General features: G+C 40.1%; 1 protein-coding gene across 1 annotated transcript; it reads left to right on the top strand.

The window, feature by feature from the left end:
* The first annotated feature begins 3,919 nt into the window (after positions 1-3,919).
* Positions 3,920-13,060, top strand: CCDC122 (coiled-coil domain containing 122). Its single transcript, XM_009988646.2, has 4 exons — positions 3,920-4,033; positions 6,332-6,730; positions 7,878-7,994; positions 12,896-13,060. The coding sequence occupies exons 1-4, from the start codon at positions 3,920-3,922 to the stop codon at positions 13,058-13,060; spliced, it is 795 nt and encodes a 264-aa protein (XP_009986948.2).
* The last annotated feature ends 254 nt before the right edge of the window (positions 13,061-13,314 follow it).

The following is a 13,314-nucleotide window of genomic DNA, read 5'->3' as shown; positions in this document are numbered from 1 at the left end:
GAAGAGAGGAGAGGTGAGGAGGGCAACAAGAGTGAAAGGAGAAAGGCAAAGTGAATACAGACAAGAAAGAACGAAGGAAATAAAAACAGAGAAGAGACAGCTCAGGGTAGAAAAAAGATCTGAAAAGCAACTTTCAAAACCCCTAGAAATCTAATTCTAAAAGCTCACTGTTGGTCAAGACAAACTTGCTGTCAATTTCCTGCACCTTTGAATCCTACTGGTCACCTTTATTGTCTTACAGAAACTCAGAGAACTGACATCGTTTCGTGAAAAGGCAGGAAATATTTAACATCTGCCAGAAAGAGATGCCCAGAGAAAGAAAACAGTCCATTAAAGCAGTTCAAATGAACAGGGATAAAAGCTATTTGTAAGGAAAGTTAAAAAACAGTAAAGATTAAAAAATGATGGGAAAAAAGAAGTCAATAAAACCCTCTTAAAATAAAACATTCTGCCTCTCTTAACTTAGAGGCGTTTAGGCAAGGTTGAAGAAACGGAAATCAGCACTTACGATGAAAACATTGAAGTACATGCAGTTTTCATAAACAAACCCAAAGTTTAAAACACAGGAATTTACTTACACAGGTAGACAATCCTTTTAAGCTCTCGAAAGGTATCATCTGATATAAACACACATTACCAGCTTTATATATCTCACTTCTCACTGTCAGTCTTGCAATTGATTTGTACAACACGGAAATTCCTATTCTAGGTAAGACTGGAGTGGCAACCTGTATTTCTTCTTTATGATGAGACCCTGCTGTTAGTGTCAGTATCCACAGGAAATAACAAACTGTTCTGAAAAGCACCAACATGATTAACTGCCTGGGGAGCTTTAAAGCCGGAAGCAGTGTTAACCCCGCCACGGAACTCGCTGCTGTAATCATACGTACTAACGCATCAGCTTTGCACAATCTCAGATCCAGCAACATACGGCACAGCAAAACAGAACAAGAACACAGAGAAGTTTAAGGAAAACTTGTGCAGACTGTAAGAGTTCCCTTTTCCGAGCTGTAACTGCGTGTTCCAGTGAAGAATTTGGCAGTCAGTCAAGAAAAAGTATATTCAGAAGGACCCAGATAGAGAGGTTACGAGAAGTCAGTCTTCAGGGCCACAGGCCCGAAACGAGGACGGCAACTTCTTCTCAGACCGGTTGGAAATTTCGCAGACCTCTGTAAAAACATCTGAATGTTTTGACAGGACAATGCAAAGGTCAAAAAGAAAGTGGGGGAATGAGGGATTTGTTTCAGGCATTGTCCAAGAATCATATGATAATAAATACGTTTTCTCAGCTGTGCTAAAATCTAAGTTATGACAGATAAGTATATGACAACTAAAGGACAAGAAAAAAATATTTTTTTCATGAACAGAGGAATTAATAAAACCTGATTTCCTGTGAATTGCTGTCCTATGTCTTCTGTCCCTACCTTTCCTGCAACTGCAGTAAATCTACATTTCTGCCAGGTCCAGAACACACCTTGGGAGTTCTCCCCATTTCCCCTTCTGCTTTTCCTGGACAAAGAGATGAGACCTGAATCCTCCTGGCTCTCCCTCCCAAAATAAACTGATGCGGGTATCTTGTCCATCCCCACCCAGACACCAATTTTCATGAAGTTTGCAGAAATAAGAGTTATCTCTGAGGCTTTCCACCCCACTGTCAAATGTGGCTGAACTTGGCCAGTAAAAATTAACAGATGGACTTGATGGAGAGAGACCAACACCATTTTCTTTCCTTCAACCAGACTCAGAAAAAATAATTACTGGAGTTATTTTTCGTGCAGAATGCTGAGAAAGGATAACGAAAAGGTCAGATACAAAACAATACTGAAAAATGACAAATTGCTGTTATGTCTCCAGCTGAAATATTCAGCTTATGCCATTTCAAAAAAGGGATTAAAGAGACTGAGCACCTCTGCTATGAAGACAGGCTGAGAGAGTTGGGGCTGTTCAGCCTCGAGAAGAGAAGGCTCCGGAGTGATCTTATAGCAGCTTTCCAGTACCTGAAGGAGGCCTACAGGAAAGCTGGAGAGGGACTTTTTACAAGGGTGTGTAGTGATAGGATAAGGGGCAATGGATTTAAACTGAAAGAGGGCAGATTTAGATCAGATATAAGAAAGAAATTCTTTACATTGAGGGTGGTGAGGCACTGGAACAGGTTGCCCAGAGAAGTTGTGGATGCCCCATCCCTGGAGGTGTTCAAGGCCAGGTTGGATGAGGCTTTAGGCAACCTGGTGTAGTGGAGGGCTTCCCTGCCCATGGCAGGGGGGTTGGAACTAGATGATCTTTGAGGTCCCTTCCAACCCTAACCATTCTATGATTCTATGATTGTATACAGAGATGAGCAATTAAAATCATAAAAATTGTGGGGTTTAGGGTTAAAGTTCCTTAACCTGCAGTTCAGAGGAATATGAGTGGCTATACAACAAGGCACGGTGTAGAGCAGGAGAAACTGAGCCACTTTTCTTCTTCATAACCCAGTGGTGCTCAGCAAAACTTACGTTCTCTGCAGCGTGTATCAAACACTAACAAATTATGATGGAAAATGCAGTTTAATACAATGAATTAGGTAACTCGGGGAAGTCAGAAGCGGAAAAAAAAGAGAAGGAAACCTGCCTCAGCCGCAGGATGAGCCCGGCCGCGCTCTGCTACGAGCCCTTTTGCGAAGCAGCCACCCCCTTTCCGACAGAACGAGTTGTTCCCTCCGTTCTTCCTCCGCCTCCTGCCGGGGACAGCCCTCCCTCCGGCGCTCTCCCGGCTCTCCCTGCCCCTAGGCCGTAGCTAACGGCGCCTCACGCCGCCTCCGCCGCTCGCCTTCCCTCGCCGAAGCTGCCCGACGCTCCCTAAGCCCCGCACGCCGCGCCGCGCCGCGGGGCCGGCCCTTGGCCGACGCTCCCTGGCGGGTGGCGGGCAGGAAGGGGCGGCCGTGGCAGCGTCCCCCTGACGGGACGGGAGGAGAGGGGAGGGGGCGGCCGGCGGCGCTCGGCCTGCTGGCCCGCGGCGGTGGGGTGGGTGGCGGAAGGAGGTGGCCCTGTCGTGCCAGGGCGCCTGGCTCAACCCTGCTCGCGTTTCAGTGCCGCTTGGGGGGGTTTGGGGCTGCGTGCGGTGGGGACAGGCCTGCTTGGTGCTGAGGGGTGCGCAGTGCTGGAGCGGGATGGAGGGGAGGAGCGAGGGGTGGCAGGGCAAACATTAAAAGGATAGATGCGGTTCCTTGGTCAGGACTGCCAGCCTTCAGGCACGGTTCGTGGGTCATCTGGGCGCCATTTAATATATTGGGCCTGAAGATGAGCTTGTGCCAGACGAACTGCGTTTTCTGGAGAGTTCAGTGTGGCTTTGTCTAACAATACAGGTTTTCTCCATTAACTTAATTCCATCCGAAGTGATACGAAAATAGTACTAAATATTTTCTCATCACTCGGGGGGGATCTTTACAGTGGTATTAGTTTGTGACTTTCAATGTGACAGCTTTCTCAATGTTGTTTATCTTAATGATAGTTTAATAATTAAGATAGTTTACTAATTAAGATAGCAGGCAGTTGCAGTATGGTAACAGCAATATCGCAAATATTCAGCCTAAATATGAGAGCATGCATTTGAAATGCTCTTAAGATGCTTTTAAGAGCTATGACTATAGTCACAAACTGAGGATCTGAGCTGTGGAGAAGCCAGAAGAACATTGCAATACCTTATTTTATGAAACTGTATGAAAGGGTTCTAATTCTCTATCATTTGCTTTGAGCACCGCCCGTCAGTAACCTGTTCTTGTTAATAAAAAATGAGCCAGTTGAAATAACGTACTGATTTGGGATCCCATAGGAGAGGCCTTAATATTGTTAGTTTTCATTACCAGTTAGGAATTAAGTAGCATGGTGATAAATAATTCGTTTCTTCTTTATGCCCTTATAGTTCTGCACTTTTGCCTAAAATGGCCAAGCAAAATTCTCCATCACTAATTGAAGTTGTAAAAAAAGTTGCAGAGCAGCAGCATTCACAAGCATCAGAGATAGAAAAAAGCAAAATAGTTCTTTTCCAATTGCAGGTAATAAGCCTCGTTTAGAGTGGCTTAATTAATTATTTAATTAGATGAGGAGGTATTCCTGTGAACAGGAGAAGCTGATGGTGCTTAATTTTTTCTGAGTGTTTGCATTTAAGTGTAAGGCAGCTGTTCTGTTCCTGTGTGTAGCATTTAGGCTTACCCAAAATTGTGTATGTTTATTGTTATTTTTAAGGCTGCAAAATAGATAAGACTTCATTAGAGCAGGTTATAGCAGAAGCTTTTATTTTTTATTTGGAAAAAAACCCAAAACAACCCACAAAAACTCAGTACAAAGTTAGAGCTCTTTGAATTTTTCATAATGATTTCATGAGAAATTAATAGGAAAAAAAATTAAAATCATCCTTTTTAGCAGATTTTCACTTGACTCTCATTTTTTTCTTAGCATCTTTTTCATACAAAATACTTTTTTCTGTGTGTTTGAAGTAGAGGGTCCTAAATAGTTATTAAATGCTGGTTTTATTTAGTAATATTTTGTAGGACACTGGATGCATGTAGTTTTTGTGAAGACTGTAATAATTTCTGTTCTAATCTCTCACAGAAATTGTTAAATTTTCAATTATTATTTAACCTTTGAGATCAAATTTCTATCGAGAGACTTACGTTTAAGTCAGAGGAAAGACAACAACATTCAGGCGTTTTTGAGCATGGAAGAATGCAAATGGAAATAGAAGAGTTCCAATTGTAACATATGAATAGCACTATAACTGAAATAATTGAGATAAATTCTCTGAAGGAGCAGTGAAAAGTTTTATAGCTCAGGAATGTCAGTTGACTGGCCACACCTTGCAAGAAGCTTTCACCTGGTTATATACCATCTCATAATAAATTTGTGATCAGACAATTTAAACTAGGGTATTTGTTTTCAAAAAAACCCCACAGAACTTTAGAGCCCTAGGTAATTAACTTGGCTCATTCATTTTCTTCCTCTTCTAGACATTTTCCATTTTCTTTCAAGAAAGCCCAGACTCTAGGAGATTCCATACAAACATTAATGTTAGCAGAACAGCAAAGTTAAATAATTAGGAACTTAAAGTCAGAATGCAGAACTACTTTTACATCTTTATGTCTATTCCCACTTGTGTGTCACAAAAGACATGGAAAACAATACTTTCCTTTCCAAAATTATAGATCTTTGCCATTAAGATCTTTTGTTTTCCTGTCCTCAGTAAATGGTGGCTGGTGGTGATACAAATCCTGCTCAAACTGTAGCCCAAGATTTCCAAATTAAAAGTTACGCAGAAACTTTGTGGTTTTAACAGTTAATAATGTCTTAATCTGTTCCAAGGCATTGAGTAAGAGATTTCATAGAACTCATAATGCTTCCTTTAGGGAAAAGATAATAGGTGACATAAATCACAATGCCAATTGTCTCACTTAATGCACTACTGTTGGCTGTTTTGTTGGGTGGGATTCATCATAGCAAGCTTACATCACCTACGAGTCAGATGTTAAGCCTGTATTAGTCATCTAGGCTCCCTGAGTAGTCATCAAAGAGAGAAACATTTCTGAGGCAGCAGTTCAGCCCTCCCATCTTAGATTTACATGTAGATGTGGTGCTTAGGGACATGGTTTAGTGGTGGACTTGGCAGTGTTAGGTTTACAGTTGGACTCAATGATCTTAAAGGTCTTTTCCTACCCAAATGATTCTATGATTCTGTGATATCTTATGATGAGTTGAAGTGCTGCTACCTGGAGTTGCTCCCTTCTCATCAGTGAGAAGATGCAGAGGCCTTTTTAGGACTAGATGCATATTTTTAGTGCATATTTCTAGAAATGTGACTATTTCTAGATGTGTATTAATCCTACTCTCAAATACTACTGTGATGAAGGTGGGATTAAAAACTTCAGTAGAACAGGCTAGTTAAGCTCCATCATCCCAAACACCTGTCTATGTGTTCGTGTGGGTTTATAAGTGATTTTTTTGCTTCATTAGTTATTTTTAGTCTGATTAGTACAGATTTCAGCTCTAAACAAAAATTGAATTGGGTTTGATCTGTCACATTCTATGTATCTTGCAAGTACGAGGAATTTAAAGTAATTTCAAGGATAGTTCATTTCATGTTTTAGACTCATTCTAAGGGGAGAAGTCTTAAGATAGTATTCTTGCATTGTGCCTCTAAGGTGACGATTTTAGGAAATGGAAATTTAATTATTTTCCATTCAAGCCACATTAAACAAGTGGAAAAGGCTCTGTTGAATAAATATAAATTACAGTGTTTAACTAGAAACCAGTTATCCTCTCAAAAAACGTTCTTAAGCGAACACTGAAATATTTTACAGGCAAAGTTTGAGGCACTAGAAAAAGAAATGGATTCTGTTCTGTTAGAAACGAAGACGACAGAAAGGGAAATACATCTGCAAGATGATGCCATAGAAGTGACAAAACATCACTGTGAAAATCTGGAGGCCCAAGTCAGAGCCCTGTATTCTGAAAATTTAAAGCTGAGGCATGATGCAGAAACAGTACAAGCAGAGTTTGACATGACATTTGCAAGAAATAATGAGTATCGGGAAAAAATAAAGGCTCATAAACACCTCTTTTGGGAGATGGAAAGTAAAATGCCAGTTATGATTGAGCTTGCTGAAAAGAAAGCTGTTGTTGAAGAATTAAAGACAAAGAAAGAGGAATTAATGCGTAATCTCCAGAATCCAGAAGGATCTGTTATAAAACAGGTGCAGGTACTCTATTTCCTCTTCAACTCTTTTCCTTTTGCGTGAAATAATTTTGGCATAGTTTAGCTACTATGTTTACAGTTCATGAGGGTCTGACTACGGGGAATATAGGTAATTTCTAATGCTAAGTTGGTTGAAGAAATTTTTACTTTGATATGCATTAAATAAAACCATCAGCCGTTGGTTATCTGTGTATTATTGTAAAAGTCAGGTTCATTTTATGTGATCGAATGAACTCGGCTATGAAAAAATTACAGAACTGTAAATTAAACTATATCATTGCCGAACCATTTAGGGGCTTCTTTGGGTTGTTGGATAAACTTACATGGACACTTTTCAGAATTCTGTGGAACATTGCCATGTTGTTACATTTTTCATGCAAAAGCACAGTATTCTTTTAACTTTGCTGACAGGTAGCAAACTACAGTTGAGCTGTTTGCCAACAGGAGGCAGATTTGATGAGATGTGATAGAAAGGAGGAGAGAGGAAAAATATGTTTGTTTTGGTATACTAGTTTAACACTATTGTTTTACTTGCAATCCTTATTAAAAACTACCATGTAGGAATTTTTCACCACAAAACTTCATCAATATATGAGCAAACACAAGTACAAAGTTGAAATGGGGTCACAGATTTCAACTCTGATGCAGCTTGCATTATTGAAAATCTGGTGTTGTTCTGTTCAAGTAAATTGATGAAAATTTGGTTGTTCAAGCTAATCTTTAAATACTGATAAATAAAGACTCATTAACGTTGTATTTGCCTATGAGAAAGAAAAATCTATCCCCAATATTACAGTAAATATTCTTTGATTTTGCAATAAATTACATTTTAAACAAAATTAAGCTAAAATGAGTTCAAATTCCTGTATTGTTGCAGTTGTTTGCATATTTCAGATCAAGAGTATATCTTCTGAAATATCTGAAGTAATATTATAAATTATTTTAGTTATTAATTTTAATTAAATTCTCAAATTATTAGTAATTTAATAATTGTTATTTATTTTATAATGTGCAGTTGTTGATTATAGATCTTTATCTTGTCTCCATTAATGAAATAAGACTGTTAAAATATGATATTTTTGATAAGTTTAATAGATGTACTGAGCAGCTTTTTAAGGAGGGGATTTCTGTATCTTGACTTACATCTGCAGGAAGAAATTACACTTTTAAAAAGGGAGATCACAACACTGAAAGAGTTAATCAATAATAAAACAGATTTGCTGGAAGAAGAGAAAAAAATGCATGCTAAGCTTAGAAAAGAAATTGAGGTGAGTCATTTCAATAAAATATAATTACAGTTCTCCTGACAATGTAGGTAGTGCAAACGAAGTTTGAAATACTTTATACACTGTTGCTGGCCATACATTATTCAAATATATGCAGTAACTGCTATCTTAAATTCTTGATACTGGTACTCTTTCTAAAATTCAGAACTTTAATTGCTATTGTAAGGAAAATTGAAGTTAAGAACATTTTTTTCTTAAGTCTTTTAAGAAGGAGTTCAGCTGTGAACTTTTGGAATGATGTCCTGAAAAGAAAGAGGTCGCTGAATGGTAGTAAAGCAAAATGCACATTTTTTAATTTCTATAATAGTTTTGGAATACTTTGAATTTCACTACTGACTTGATTATTCATTACTTGTCTCATGGTTCCTACTAACTCATCAATGGGAGAATCAATTGCACCGAGAAAATGGACTTCCTATGAATCTCCCTAATTTGAGCTGACATTAAATTAGGGATAACACAGCAGCTCCTAATTAGCTGCCAAGATAAAATTCTGATAAATAGTTAAAACCTTCTCTTTTTAAATAATTGAACTATATTTTACATTTTGTTCCTTACTAAAATACTTTGAATGTCTAGATGGTTTCTAGTTTGGAAGTTTCACATCATTTATCATGTTAGTTCAAATAAATGCCACCAAATTTAATGAACAAAGCTTGATAATATAAAGATTAACCAATCTAAGGTTAGCTCTGTTGCCCATTGTAAAATGTACGAGGAAAAAAGAATCATTTTTCATGTGACAGGGAAGAACAGAGAACTTTTAAACTGAAAAGCAAAACATGGCCACTTTAGAATAGGTCTAGGCTATTCAGCATCTGAGAAAATATTTTCTTGTCAAGGCAACATCCTCCTAAGAAAGTTCTCTAAACCCGAAGTGAAATTAGGCAGCCTAAAAATAATGTTCTGTTCTGTTATCGGAATTGATTTAATTAGATAGTGAAGGTTAACCTGTTCTTCAGTTCTTTGGATTATATGGTCTTTTTATCTCAGAAGGAAGCAGGTTTAAAAACGGAATCTTCCAGGGTATTATGTTCTATTAAGAGCTCTCTGGAAGACAGTCTGATTTTTAATATAAAAACTGACAATGGACAGGCCGAGACATGAACACCCAGCAGTCCTCAGCACAACTCAGGAAAGAGTACTCAAGCCAAGCATGGGAACAAAGTGAGGTACTAGGCACATGGGTGAAGTTCTGTTGAGCTGCAGTGGTGGGGTTCAGCTACAGACTGCTGACACCTAAACGTGGTTGTCTGAATGCAGATGTTTGAATGCAGAATGCGCATGAGTCAGACAGGTTCCCATTATCATCACTGGAGGTGTAGTCGGTGCGGTTGATGTGTTCTAGAGATCAATTCAGTTGGCCTTACATAGGTGTTTACAGCAGGGTGAGCTGCATAATCAGATCTCTCTAGACTTTATAGTATGCATTGGCTAGATTTCTATTGATCAAAACAGGATTGTAGACGTGTAGGTCACACACCTCTGAAGTTAGCTATCTTAATCTGCAGACTGACCCCACTTCAAGACATCAGCACTTATAGGACTTTTACATATTGCATGGACTCAGCTTCTAGCACTAAATGGGCCAAAACTAACTGGCCTCCTAATAATCTCATGAAGTTCAGCAAGGCCAAGTGCAAGGTCCTGCATCTGGGTTGGGGCAATCCCCGATATTAATACAGACTGGATGATGAATTGATTGAGAACAGCCCTGTAGAGAAGGACTTGGGAACATTAGTAGATGAAAAATTAGACATGAGCTGGCAATGTGTGTGCTGGCAGCCCAGAAAGCCTGTTGTATCCTGGGCTGCATAAAAAGAAGTGTGACCAGCAGGTAAAGGGAGGTGACTCTCACCATGGAGCTCCCACCTGGAGCACTGCGTTCAGCTTTGAGATCCATGGACATGGAGCTGTTGGAGCGGGTCCAGAGGAGGGCCATGAAGATAGTCAGAGGGCTGGAGCACCTCTCCTGTGAAGACAGGCTGGGAGAGTGGAGGTTGTTCAGCCTGGAGTAGAGAAGGCACCAAAGACACCTTATTACAGCCTTTGAATGTATGAAGAGGGCTTGTAAGAAAGACAGAGAAAGACTTTTTACCAGGGCCCGTAGTGACAGGACAGGGGCAATGGTTATAAACAGTTGAAAGAAGATAGATCTGCATCAGGCATAAGGAAGATTATTTTATAATGAGAGTGGTGAGACGCTTCAACAGGTTGCCCAGAGAAGTTGTGGCTGCCTCATCCCTGGAAGTGTTCAAGGCCAGGTTGGATGAGGCTTTGAGCAACCTGATCTAGTGAAAGATGTCCCTGCCCATGACAGGGGATTGGGCTCGATCATCTTTGAAGCTCCCTTCCAACCCCAACCATTCTGTAATCACAGAATGGATTCATGGATTTATAAAGAGTATATGACCTCCCAGGTTTCTGAGCTTCCATATACAAGCAAGTCATTGCATCTGATTAATGAGTTTGCTGTTCCTGTAGGATTTCTGGAGCCTTGATTCAGCAATGAGTTTAAGAATTCATCTAAGTCTGCCCCTATACAGCTGTACACTTAAATGCCTACAGAATTCCTGTTGAAGCCTTGTTAGTGGCTAAGCTGGCACTCAAACAGAATGAACTGACTCTCACAGGCCTGGTGCTCCTACTTTGCCTCAGTATTATTCTGGTTTCCTACAAAGATTTCTCCAACTAAGCACATCATGTAGGAATACAATTTGGAATGCCTTTCTAGAGCAGCTGAATTTCAGAAAGTTAAAAATTATTGATGAAATATCCTTCTGCAAGGACATTTGTGCCTAAGCTGCCTTTTTTCCAAGGAAAGTCGGTGATCTGACATTGCTAGTTAATAAACCCTACCATTAATTCATAACTGGAGTGGTCCTTATCAGGCAGGGTACTGATGGACTTTTAAGGCAGCTTGTAGACCTTGTCCCGCTCCCTTTCCTGAGCACCAGCCTCACTACTCATCTCTTGAAGAGCAGAGCCTGTTCCCAGCATTGGACAGGGATGTCAACAGTAAATTAAGGTGATTGCCTGTGTAGGGACAAGGCTTCAGTCACAAAGACTAATTCAAGACATCCACAAATAAGAGAAAATAGATTATTATGTAAAAATAATAAGAAAAAGCTCAAAAGACTGTCTGGTCCCCTGCTGCCCTCTGTCCCCCACATCAGTGTGCAGCTATATTATTCTTGGCCGATGCTTGTCTATCCTGTCCTTTTCACAAGTGCTCAGACAATTTTTTCTAATGGTGCACAAGGCCCAGTAAAAAGAACCACGTTCGCCCTCCCCTCTGTCCAGTAAGCGTAGTAGTGCTCCCTGCCTCAGCAGATGTGCCAGGCAACATGAAGAAAAACAACCCATCACCAGTAGAATTTGCAGTGTAATTTATAAAACATTAGGGAGAGAGGGAGTTAGTTATATGTGAAACTTAAGCAGCAAGGCTCACAGGAAGTCAGTGGCAATGCTGTAGTGCAGCTGTACGCCATCATGTATACGTTAAATACAGTGTAATAATGTTTCAGTAAGCAGACACAAGAATAATTATACTCTACCACTCATATGCCATTCAAACTAGGGTAAGTAAGCCCAAATTTTCATTAAGTGAACGCCTGTTACTTCCAGTTTTGTTATAATGAATGTTTCATGCTTTTACACTTCAGAATGCTGAGCTTCAGAGGGTTGTCTGCAGCAGCCATTCTTCACGTAAGGCAGCAGTGAGGGCAACTTTGATACAGTACTGCATGGCCACAGTACTGCCTTCCTAAGAAAAATATACCTTTTTAAGTGCAGCGCAACAGTGAAGATGCCACTGCAGCCATCTAGGTTACCTCATTTGTATTCTAATTTATACCGAAGCACACTTGTCAAAGAATGAAAATTTCTTATTCCTTTCTCACCTCTCACTCTGAAGCCTGAAATCTTCCATGTACAGAGTGTTGCCACAGCTGTGAGATGCTGTTTGGTTGAGATTTACTTTAAGTTTTAGATATCTAGAGAGCAGATACCCACACTGAGCTCTTAGTGGGATAAAGCTTTTCTTTCCCTCAGTAGGAAAGAGATGCATAGAATCATAGAATGATTTGGGTTGGAAGCGACCTCAAAGATCATGGGCAGAGACACCTTCCACTATACCAGCTTGCTCAAAGCCTCATCCAACCTGGCCTTGAACACTTCCAGGGATGGGACGTCTACAACTTCTCTGGGCAACCTGTTCCAGTGACTCACCACCCTCAATGTAAAAAGTTTCTTCCAATCTGAATCTGCCCTCTTTCAGTTTAAAGCCATTTCCCCTTGTCGTATCACCACATGCCCTTGTAAAAAGTCCCTCTCCAGCTTTCCTGTAAGCCCCCTTTAAGTACTGGAAGGCTGCTAGAAGATCACTCAGGAGCCTTCTCTTCTCCAGGCTGAACAGCCCCAACTCTCTCATCCTGTCTTCATAGCAGAGGTGCTCCAGCCCTCGGATCATCTTCGTGGCCCTCCTCTGGACTCACTCCAACAGCTCCATGTCCTTCTTATGTTGGGGACTCCAGAGCTGAACACAGTATTCTAGGTGGGGTCTCACAAGAGCAGAGCAGAGGGGCAGAATCACCTCCATTGACCTGCTGGCCACACTGCTTTGGATGCCACCCAGGATAGGTTTGGCTTTCTCGGCTGCAAGCGCACATTCATATTGATACATATTGTCCTAAAACAGATCTCTGAAATAAGTCAGATAAATTGCTTTCTAGATGTCTGTGTCTCTTCAGTAGTTATGAAGTGAACATGGAATGACTTGATCAAATATGAGAATCTACACTCAATTAGGTGAGCTGAGCCCACCTCTGTAAATAGTTTTACTTGGAAGAAATTTTGAAGTGAATTTTATTCTTTTTTATTAGGTGCAAAATAAAAGATACGATGCTATTCTAAAACGTTTGCATTGCCAACTGAACAAGCTCCATTCAAATAAAAGACAATGGCACTGGAGCATTCAGCAGTTGGAAAAGAAGGCAGCAGAACTAAGGAAGTGTCTTGGAGTAGTGGAGTTACAAAGTAGCATATAAAACAAACCTAACAAAGCTACAATGTGAGTAATCTTTTCCAGACAAAGTTGCTATTTTTTTCAGGAAATACTACAATACCTGGTCCAGAACTCAGTGACTTCTTTCTTGTTAAAGTTTTTCTCCCTTTCATTCCATGGCCTAAATTAGGCTGTGCTCAATCTATAATGCTTTGGAATGACTTTGCTTTTTTTTTTTTTTACTGTAGCCAGAGGCTGTTCAGGCAGAAAGTTGCTAACATTTCAGATGTTTTCAAA

This window comes from Tauraco erythrolophus, chromosome 1 (assembly GCF_009769465.1).
Source record: "Tauraco erythrolophus isolate bTauEry1 chromosome 1, bTauEry1.pri, whole genome shotgun sequence".
NCBI classification, from domain to species: Eukaryota; Metazoa; Chordata; class Aves; order Musophagiformes; family Musophagidae; genus Tauraco; species Tauraco erythrolophus.
The sequence above is the reverse complement of the archived record's forward strand: the minus strand, read 5'-3'. Positions and strand labels throughout refer to the sequence as shown.

Excerpts from the sequence above, each read along its gene's own strand:
- CCDC122 (XM_009988646.2), top strand. The coding sequence starts at position 3,920 with ATGGCCAAGCAAAATTCTCCATCACTAATTGAAGTTGTAAAAAAAGTT. Across the intron at positions 4,034-6,331 it reads TAGTTCTTTTCCAATTGCAG|GCAAAGTTTGAGGCACTAGA; the intron begins GTAATAAGCCTC and ends AATATTTTACAG. Across the intron at positions 6,731-7,877 it reads CTGTTATAAAACAGGTGCAG|GAAGAAATTACACTTTTAAA; the intron begins GTACTCTATTTC and ends TTACATCTGCAG.